The sequence below is a fragment of the Phytophthora sojae genome, assembly GCF_000149755.1.
Source record: "Phytophthora sojae unplaced genomic scaffold PHYSOscaffold_4, whole genome shotgun sequence".
In the NCBI taxonomy this organism is placed as follows: Eukaryota; Oomycota; class Peronosporomycetes; order Peronosporales; family Peronosporaceae; genus Phytophthora; species Phytophthora sojae.
The window spans coordinates 813,735-824,159 of NW_009258118.1; the positions used below are offsets into that span (position 1 = coordinate 813,735).

Consider the following 10,425-nt stretch of genomic DNA (forward strand, 5'->3'; position numbering starts at 1 on the left):
AGCCTCAAAAGCAAGCTCAAGATGTCCACATTGTGGAAGAGGACGGCGCCTACGAGGACTGGGAGACGGAGACGGACAGCGCGTCGCTGCCGATGCTAGAGGCCTCCGAGGCGTTCCTGACGCTGGAAGATCGCATCGCAGAGGAGGGATACACGCCCGAGCTGGTGGACGAGTTGGTGCGGGTCGGAGACACTCAGTCGGCCGCCAACCAAGACCCAGAGACGGCGGACGACTGGGCCTTTGCAGTGACCAAGCTGTCGTACATGCAGCTCTTCGAGCCCAACGCCGAGTCGGCGGAGGAACAGCCTTTCGTTGATGCAATCCACAACTTAAACGTTGCAGCGGACGCCGGTGTGCAGTCAGCACTGGGCGTGCTGGCCATGATGGACTTGATTGGGGTAGCGGACCCGGAGGAGCTGGAGGATCCGAGCATTGCTCCGCTGACGCAGCAGGAGCGACAAGCCCGTGGAGACCGCGCGCTCACGAGCTTGGCTGATGCCAATGATTTTTTGGCGACGCTAGCCGTGGCGTACGGAACTCTGTCCGGCAGGCTTCCGATGACAAAGAAGAACAGGAGAGCAGGGGCGAAGGCTGACTCGGATGCAGTTTGTGAAGCAGCTCTCCCGTTATTCCACAAGTGTGCGGAGGAAAACGTGCACATTATTGTCGATGAAGGTGGAGAGCGTCCGGTTGATGTCGTGCGGCTCTCGGATGAGCTGCTGTTGCCCAGCGGATTCTTGGACGATTACGGCTTTGATGGAGCTGGCGCATTACATGACGAGAACGCGGCGTTGCACGAGCTGGAATACTACCGTGCCATTGCGAACAACCCCATGGACGAACAGTATCCGCGAGCGATGTATCGACTTGGAGAGATCTACTTCTTCGGCGACCCGGCAGCTCATGTAGCGCCTAACCACGCACTTGCAGCTCAGTACTTTCGCCAGGCAGCAGAAGCTGGTGACGCGCTGGCACAAGCCAACTACGCCATGCTGCTCGCGAACGGAATGGGCGTGGACCGAGATATCCCTCAAGCCCTTGTTTTCTTTCACCGCGCAGCTCGGCAGAATGAGGCGTTTGCCTTCCATGGCCTGGGCGTGATGTATTTCACGGGCAACGGCGTGCCTCAGAACGTGACGCTTGCTCTGGAATACTTTGAGAAAGCGATTGCTCGGGGATACGCTGAATCGCACTCATTCTTGGGCTCGGCATACCTGCATGGAGACGGTGGCGTTCCGATTGATCACGAGCTGGCCTTCTCGCATTTCCAGGCGGCTGTGGACGGCACGGACGGCCAGTCGAGTCAGGCGCTGTTCAACTTGGGCGTCATGCATTTCCAGGGTATTGGCACGCCACGTTCGTGCAGTACCGCCATGCCGCTGTTCCGCTCCGTCGCGTTGCATCCTGATCTTTTATCAGGCATTCCGTTTTCGCTGGTCAAGGCATACGAGTGCTACAAGAAGGGCGACTATCTGCGCGCCTATCTGCACTACCGGCTAGTTGCGGAGTTTGGAGATGAAGACGCGCAGTGCAATGCTGCCTTTTTGTTGGAGCACCACGGCGAGAGTATCCTCAAGTGGCGCTGGCTTGGTCTTGCAAAATCGGCTGGAGACTCCAGCAATCCGCCTCTGCATGAAGCTTTCGAGTTGTACTCGCAGGCAGCAGCGCTAAACGACTCGGAGGCTGTTCGCAAGACTGGCGCGTGCTTCCATGAGCCTTGGGACGGTGTGTGTCAAAGCAACCACACCCGCGCCCTTGAGCGCTACCAATTCGCTGCGCAACTAGGCGACGCGCAGGCTGGCTACAACTGTGGCTTGATGCTGCTTATTGGCGATGGCGTCCCCCGGGACCTAGCAGCGGCTCGAGACTACTACGCCGAGTGCAGTGACGCTGTGTTCCCAGCCAACGTGCCTTGTGCGCTCGCGCTTGTGGGGCTTGACGTTCTGCAGGCTGTTGAAGCGGTAGTCCAGCGCGTCTGGGCATCGTCAGACTAGGCTTTGATAGAGCAACGATAAGTTATTGGCAAGCAATCTGTCTATTCAGCTCGTTTCCCACGGCGTCGTGTCAACATAATACATGGGGCTCCGCGGTTTCTCTGATCTACTACACGGTGTCGTAAGCCTTCCCATCGTTGTCCCACGAGTGTTTTCTCTTCTTCTGCTTAAAGCCAGCGGCGATAGAAGCAGAGCGCATCGCTCCACGCAGCTTGCGCACCTGCCACCACTTGCGGAGCTCGTCGAAGATGAGCACGCTCGAGGCAATGCAGCAGACGTACATCAAGTCGCCCAGCGTCAGAGCCTCGGTCTGGAAGGTGGCCTGCAGCGGCGGGAAGTAGATGACGAGCAACTGGCCCAACAGCGAGGCGCCGACGGCGTACACGAAGACCGTGTTGGACAGAATGCCGATCTCGAAGATGGACTTGTCATCGGACCGGCACGAGAGCGCGTTGAACATATCGAACATGACGAACGTCGTGAAGCTCAAGGTGCGGTCGCGCTTGCTAATGGAGCCGTCTGCACTCAGCTCCACCCAGAACACGTAGAGCGTACCGCACACGATGAAGCAGGCCGACGTAAGTACGCGGCGAATCATCGTGCGCGTGATAATGTTGGCATCCTTTGAGCGCGGGCCCTCCTTCATCACATCATGGTCGACAGGCTCCACACCAAGACTCTGCGCTGGGGGTCCGTCCATGATGATGTTGATCCACAGAATCTGCATGGCATTCAACGGAGACGGCAGGTTGAATAGTGTCGAGAACGCAATCAAGCACAGCGCCGAGATGCTCGTGCTGAGTTGGAAACGCAGGAAGTGCTTGATGTTGTGGTAGATGGACTTGCCCTCCTCCATGGCGCACAGAATGGTGCTGAAGTTGTCGTCCAGGAGAATCATGTCAGCCGCCTCCTTCGACACATCAGTGCCGTTTGTGCCCATGGCGATGCCGATATCTGCCGCCTTCAGAGCAGGCGCATCATTCACACCATCGCCCGTCATGGCGACCATCAAACCCGCCTCCTGGAAAGCTCGGACGATCTTCAACTTGTGATGCGGGGACGTACGGTAAAACACGCACGTCTTCAAGATGCGCTGCTCCAACTCCACCATATCCATGATCTCCAACTCCTGACCAGAAATCACGAGCTCGTCCACGGCCTTGGCTCTCTCATCATCGCAGTCAACACTGCTAAAGCTGTCGTTGGAAATGATTCCCACCTTACTGGCAATCGCAATGGCCGTCTCCTTCGAATCACCCGTCAGCATGATTGTCTTGACCCCACTCAGCGACAGCTCCAAGACCGACTTCTCGACCTCGGCGCGAGGAGGGTCCGAAATGCCCACAAGCCCAGCGAACACCATGCCACGGTCCGAGTGCTCGCCGTACGACAGAGCCAACACACGTAGACCGCGTGCAGCCATTTGCTGGGACGCCACGAAGATGCGTTCGCGATCGCCCGGCGTCATGTCCTTCTCGCGCCCACAGTTGTCCTCGATCTTGTCGCAGCGCGACAAGATAGCTTCCGCCATGCCCTTCAAGTACCAACGAGAGGGACCACCAGTCGGCGGCTCGCAGCACACAGCCATCCACTTCTTCTCCGAGCTGAAGGGGACTTCACTGACACGGCGGAACTGCTGGATGGCCGACGGAGTAATCCCCACCTTTTGCGCGCAGAGCAGCACGGCGCCCTCCGTAGCCTGACCCAGCACTTCTCGGTCCACGATAGTCGCGTTGTTGCACAGAGCGCCAGACAGGAGGCAGTGGTAAACGTGCGGGTGGGACTCCTCCGTGACGGGCTCGCCCCGCATCGTGACAGCTGAGCGCGCACTCTTCTTGGCCATGTCAAATTCGGAAGTCTGCGATGGCGACCGCTCTCGTTCGCCGACTCCATTCACCTCAGCGGTCACGCTCTCAAACGGAACGAAAATCTCGATCACCTCCATCTTGTTGGTCGTAATCGTGCCCGTCTTGTCCACGCAGACCACATTGATGCAGCCCAAGGCCTCGACGGCCGGCAGCTTCTTCACGATGGCGTGTCGCTTCGCCATCTTCATGACGCCAAAGGCCAGCGTGACAGTCACGCAGATAGGCAGCCCCTCGGGGATCGCAGCCACTGCCAGCGAGACGCCAATCTGCAGCATCGTGAGCATGCCCTTGTGCTGAATCACGCCAATCACCACGATCAAGGCGATCACAGAGAGCGAGAACATGCTCAAATGCTTGCCCAGCGTGTCCATGCTGTTCTGCAGCGGCGTCTTGCGCTCCTCCACCTTGTGCACCACGTCAAAGACATGTCCAAACTCGGTGCGCGATCCCGTTCCGATGACCACCGCTCGGCCGCGGCCCGCGCGCACCAACGTGCCCATGTAAATGATGTTCTTGCGGTCAGCGATTGGGTGCAGGTGGCTGTCCGCTATGGCTCCTGTGATCTTGGGCACGGGCGCGTTCTCGCCCGTCAGATTCGACTCGTCGACCTCCAGATCCACGGCCTCGATAAGCCTCGCGTCTGCGGGCACTCTGTCTCCAACGTCCACTATGACAATGTCTCCTGGTACCAGCTCCTTGGCCAGCATGTCCACAACCGCGCCGTCTCTCAGCGCCTTGCAGCGCGGCGGCACGAGCTCCTTCAGCGCCTCCAGCGTCTTCTCGGAGCGATATTCCTGCACGAAGGCCACCGTGACCACGATGGTGATGGCCACCGCGATGGAGATGGCGTCGTCTGTGTGGCCCATGGCCACGCTCACCACGCCCGAGGCCATGAGCAGCATGATGAGCGGGTCCTTGAACTGGCCCGCGAACTTGACGAGGATGGACTCCTCCTCCTCGCCCGCCAGCTCGTTCAGGCCGCACTCGCGCTGCCGCTCGCGCACCGACAGCTCCGAGAGCCCGTAGTTGGCGTCCACGCGCAGCTCGCGCGTCACCTCCTCGTGCGCGCGCGACGACGCCTGGCTCAGCACGCCGCCGTCCATGCTCAGCAGCGTGAGCGACAGCCCCTGGCCGTTGCTCAGCGACAGCGAGGGCAAGCGCTGCGTCTTGAGCGCGGGGGCGGGGCCCGAGACGCCGCTCTCACTCACTGCGATCTCCACGTCGCTGGAGTCCGTCGCCATGGCGAGAGAATGGTCGCGCTAGCTGGAAGGGCGGATCTGGCTGGATCTTGGGTTCGGAGGCCGCGTTCTCGGGATGTAGAGCGCGCCTGGAGACCGCGCGACCGCCGACACGTAGAGGAAGCGCGGGGCTGTGTGCGTACTATCGAAGCACCCGGAGAACCTCCGCGCGAAGAGCTCCAGATGAAGGCGGAGGGGGCCGACGGGCGATTCCTCCACGATCGATGTTCCCAAAATGGCTCGAGTCAGTGTCGGTTGCACTGGACTGTGTCCATTGACGGTGGGAGTAGCAAATTCTATTGGATTTCTATTGACAGACACTGCATCTGGACACTGCGAATATCAATAGACGGTGCAGTACGCGTACGGCACTGCGATTCGTGGAAAAGGATGTGGATTTGTACCAATGAACACGCTGTAAAGTGTAGCCATAAAGGAGACGTGACACTTCAACCAGGTCAAGTTGAGGCACATGGCGATCTTCTCACCAGAGAAGGGGTTTCCGAATTGAGTTGGCAGCAAGCGCGGCTTGGAAATAGACGTCGCCGCACATCGCATGCGGCTCGGAGCTTTCTCTTCCATGCTCCCATGCTCGTCAGTTGGCTATTTGCAGGTGGGCAGGTGATAACACGAGCATGGAGAACGCTCAGCGCGTCGTGGCGGACATTGTGGCGAGATGCAGGTACCGAGGTGTCGAGGTTTCCGAGACGCTGGCGGCGTTCACAGCGCGCCTCGTAGTGCATCGCAGTCGGCGTCACCTTGTGCTGGAGCAGCCCATGTCGCCTGAGGACGAGCTGTACCTGACCGAGCAGTGCGAGCAGGCCCTGCTGAGAGACGACGACCCTGCGATGGAGACCGTCAAGATGCAGCTGGAGTTCGACTTCACGCACGCGAACCTCGAGGAGGAGCTGCGTCTACGCCGCGAACGCAAGGAGCAGGCGGTCGCCAAGCTGCAGCGCACGATCTCCTCGCTGGTACCGGAAAAGGCCACCGACTTCGAGACGCTCTCGGCGCTGTACAAGCACATTTTCACTCTGCTCATGCTGGACGCTGACGGTCTTGGCAGAAACAACAGCGACGACGAAGGCGACAACAACAATGGGAAGCACCACAGCAACAACTCGAGTAAGCAGCAGGCGGAGCGTCGAGCCATGGAGAAGGAGGTAGCGGCGGCTCTGGAGAGCGTGTTCCCGCGCATCGGCTTGAAGTCCTTCGCTACGATGTCTCCTGACGACAAGCGCTTCCAGCTGGACGAGCTCATGCGCATCGTGGAGGGCATCCGCCTGTTCAACAAGGAGCTGGGGAAGGGTGGCGCAGGCATCCCAGCGAGCGGGCGGGATATCCAGGATAACGTCGCCGCTCTCGCAAAGCTTGTGCGCGACGAGGTGCGTGAAGCAAACGAGATCTGCACTCAGTACACCGAAGTCCTGCTGCATGTGCACCACCAACTTGGAGAGAGTGCCGATTCGACGGAGCCACCCCCGAAAGCCGACGAAGTCGCACGATGGCAAGACGAACTGAGCAACCGGCGCCAGTTCCTGTCGTATCTGCAGAGCCTTGAGGAGGACATTGCGTTCTCGCACGAGAAGGTTGGCACGCGGCTGCAGATGTTTCAGGCCGACATGAGCGCGCTGCAGAATCTTGTGGGGGCGCGCACGTCGCTGCCGAAGTCCCATGTGTATCCGCTGTTCGAGGCAGTGTCGCGTTCGTGGGCGGAGCTGCACCAAGAGCACGAGCTGCTTCAGGCTCGAGCCCGCGCGCTGCGGTCACTACTGCGTTTCAAGTCGACCTTCACAAGAACGCTCTCCCCGGAGTCGCCCATAGTGCGTCAAGCTCGGCGTGGGGGCTCCATCCCGACTGAAGACCTCTTCTCGCACGTCGAGACGTTCCCCGCCGAGAGGCAGCTCACTGGAGACGGCAAGACAAGAAGCTTTGGCTTGGCAGGCGACGACCTTGACGGCGACGAGGACGACAGCAATCCCAACGAGGAAGAAGGCTCGGGCTTCCCCATTCGAATGCCCGTAGAGTCGACGCCCGAGTTCATGCAGCTACCACTCGAGTACCAGGGATTCTGTCCATGGACCGTGGTGGAGCGTGGAGGACTGTTGCTGCCGGGCGATCCGTCGCTGGGCGTCGTGCAGTACCGCAATGCTTACCACGTCTTCGTCAATGAGCGCGCGCTTGGTGAATTCATGATCCATCCGCGTCGATACGTGCAGGGGGTCCTCCACCGCGCAGCTCGACAACCCGCACTCATCTACTTGCTGCGCCTGCAGGAATCGTTTCCGAACATCACGCTGTCCTCGCTGCTGAAAATGTGCCACCGTTTCCGCGTTGAAGGCCCTCGAGGCGTGCATCCACTGCTGGCTCCGCCGCCGTCGCAAAAAGTCGACGCCAGCACCGCGACGCCCACGCACTTCATCGAGAAGCGCATCGACTACAACTACGACTGGAACGAGTGGAATCTCCGTCGCAAAGCCATCAAGATCGCCAACCTCCGACACTGCCGCACCGTCGGCGCCCAGACCGCCCTCAGCAGCTTCCGACGGGAAGTCGACACCCAGGTCTACCTGCCGGCTGAAGTCGGCTGCCAGACGGCCAAGACGCAGGGCACCAATCCTCCCCGCGTCACCACCTTCTTCACGGGTCTGCGCAAAGGCCACGTCTACACCATCGACGACGCCAAACGCGCCGAAGCCAAGGAGGCGAAAGACGCCGCAGCGGGATCCGAGTACAAGAAGAGCCGCCGATCCAGACATAACTACGAAGACGACGCAAAAGAGAGCAAAGCGAGCGAGGACGACGACAACCAACCGGTCCTGGTCTCCTACACATTTGATTTGTCATAGTAAAAATTGGTTTCATCTAAAAAATTCGAGCCATAAAAAATTAGGCGACTTTGTGAGAGTAAGGCTCAAGCTGCAAGTGATGCGAGGGAGGGGATGAACAGGGAAACGAACCATACCACCTGCTCCGGACGATAGGCTGGGCTCTTGAAGCGTGGTCGATTAAGTTACACGCTGAAGATGAAGTCCGTAAACTTCTCCGTGTCGACCGACTTGCCGTCCGCCTCGAGGAGCTCCGGAGCGTGCTTCTTGATAAACTCGACCTGAGACGCGTCGAAGCGTTCCTCGATCTCCTCCATCGTCAACTCCTCGCCAGTGAGAATGTCCAGTGCCTCGTGCACGTCGTCCTTCGTGGAACCGCTCTGCAGCTGCTCCGTGCAGAAGGTGGCGAACTGGTCGAACGTGATCTCGTCGTTGTCATCCTCGTCGATCTTGTCGAAGTAGTCGTGGCAGTCATCCTCGCTCAGGCTCAGACCGAGACCCTTGCACGCCATGATGAACTCGTCGCGAGCAAGGACACCGTCGTTGTCGAGGTCGAAGTGGTCAAAGACCTCCTTGATCTCCTTCGCCTGCTCAGGGGTAAGGCTGCCCACCTCGCTAAGTGCGAGCTCCTTCTCGAGGGACTTCACCTTGTCGCGCACAGCAATCTCCAGCGACGTAAACTGGGCACGCAGACCGTGGATCGTGTCCGTTGTGAACGGGTTCGTGTGCACCTGCAGGCGCTCCAGCTCCTCGTTAATGCGCTCAAGCTTCTCCATGTCCTCGGTGAGCGGGGCAATGATCTCCGCAGCCTTGGCCTTGGCCTCCTCAACCTGCTTAGCCTTGGTCTCCTCAACTTCAGCGGCCGCATCCTTAGACTTGTCGCCCTCCTCACTCTCCGGGGCGGTCTCGCTTTCAGCGGCAGGCTTGGCAACCTCAGCAACCACAGACGTCTCAACACCCGTGATCTCAGGGTCTTCGGGCTTACCCTCAACTTCTTCCTCCAGCACAACGCCAGTGTTGGCGCGGAACAACCTGTAACGAAGCTTCACCATCGAGTTGAACTGGTCCTTCAGCGAACCCTCCACGACATTGATCGACTGCGTACTCTGTGCGCAACGCTCCTTAATGCGAGCGGACAGCGTCGCGAATTCACGGCAGACCTCGTCACGCTTCTCCACGTTAGCGAGCTCCTCCTCGTAGTAGCCACGCTTTTCAGCCAGCGAGTCGAGCAGCTTCTGCACACGAGCGTTGGTCTTCTCAATTAGCGCCACGTCGCTGGCACGACCAGCGTCCGCCAGAACCTGCTTCTTCTCAATAAGCTTCTCATTCTCGCTCACGACGGCGTTCTGGACTTTAGGGACCAGCACCGTGTCGAACTTGTGCTTGGCAGCAACCACGCCGGCCTTGGACACGTCCTGGAGCTTCGTGGCAGCGTCCACCTCCTCGTCCATCTCTTCAATGACGTACTTGAGGTTACGCATCAGCGCCTTGGCGTCCTTGGCAACCGCGTCCACGCTCTGCTGCAGGCGCAGACTCTCCTCGAGTCTCGCCTTCACGCCTTCCACCTTGTCCTCAGCCATGGTGACGAAGGACCTCATGGCCTCCAGACGCTCCAGCGTGGCCTTGGTCTCCTTGTGGTCCTCGGACAGGCCATCGGCCTCGTCAACGACAGTAGCCAGCAACTGCTTGTAGCGGGGCAGCTCGATGTCCTGCAGGAACGCCACACTCTCGAGCTTCTCCTCCGCGTCGGCCGTGGACGTGACGGCCAGGTCCTCGGCGAACAGAGCAAGAGCCTCCTTCTCCTTCGCCCAGGCCTCGACCTTCTCCAGGTCCTTCACCACCTTCGTCAGGAAGATCTCCGTCTTCTGGTAGCTGTCCAAGTTCTGACGCAGCTTCAGCTCAAAGGCAGTTTCGAGTTCGTCCAGCTTGGCCTTGAGCGCCTGTAACTTCTCGATCGGCGGGTCCAGGTTCGGCACAGCGCGGCCGTTGTTCTTGCAACTGGCGATCCAGCGGCCAGCGCAGCCTTCAACCGCCACGAACTGCGCCTCGCGCGGCGGCTTCTCATTCTTCTTGTACTCCAAGTGGCGAGCCAGCGCCTCCTTGATGTCCGGGATGTGGCGCGGCTGGCTCAGCGTCTGGAAACGCTCCGTCTGCTGCGTGAGCCACTCGAGGAGACCCGACGCGTTCTGGTTGAACTCGGCGGCCAGCTCCTGGTGGCGCTGCGCGATATTGAGCGCCTTGGAGATGGTCGTCACTGCCTTCTTCTTCTGCACGCCCGAGGCGAACTCCTTGAACAGCAGCGACACGTACGTGGTGATACTCTTCTCGTCTGGCTTGAGCTGTCCGGCCACGCTCTCGACCTCGAGCAGCTGCGGGATGCGGAACTTCTCGCGCGCGATGTCGAAGGCGAGCTTGACGTTGGCCTGCGCGTCCTTGGGGTTGAGCGAGTTAAAGTCGATGAGTGTCGGCGCGTAGCGGTGGATGAGCGCGCAGAAGG

The 10,425-nt window shown here is 59.7% G+C and overlaps 3 protein-coding genes across 3 annotated transcripts; 2 read left to right on the plus strand and 1 right to left on the minus strand.

Annotated features, from left to right (window-relative positions):
• Positions 1-263: 263 nt before the first annotated feature.
• On the plus strand, positions 264-1,994 carry PHYSODRAFT_498814 (hypothetical protein; the record flags this gene model as incomplete). The annotated part of the gene is made up of 1 exon (XM_009527465.1): positions 264-1,994. One exon carries the CDS (start codon positions 264-266, stop codon positions 1,992-1,994), a length of 1,731 nt encoding a protein of 576 aa, XP_009525760.1.
• A 109-nt stretch (positions 1,995-2,103) lies between these two features.
• Positions 2,104-4,965, minus strand: PHYSODRAFT_247933 (hypothetical protein; the record flags this gene model as incomplete). The annotated part of the gene is made up of 1 exon (XM_009527466.1): positions 2,104-4,965. One exon carries the CDS (start codon positions 4,963-4,965, stop codon positions 2,104-2,106), a length of 2,862 nt encoding a protein of 953 aa, XP_009525761.1.
• Positions 4,906-9,134, plus strand: PHYSODRAFT_285833 (hypothetical protein). The gene has a single exon (XM_009527467.1). The coding sequence runs from the start codon at positions 5,736-5,738 to the stop codon at positions 7,947-7,949; it is 2,214 nt and encodes a 737-aa protein (XP_009525762.1). The 5' UTR covers positions 4,906-5,735; the 3' UTR covers positions 7,950-9,134.
• The last annotated feature ends 1,291 nt before the right edge of the window (positions 9,135-10,425 follow it).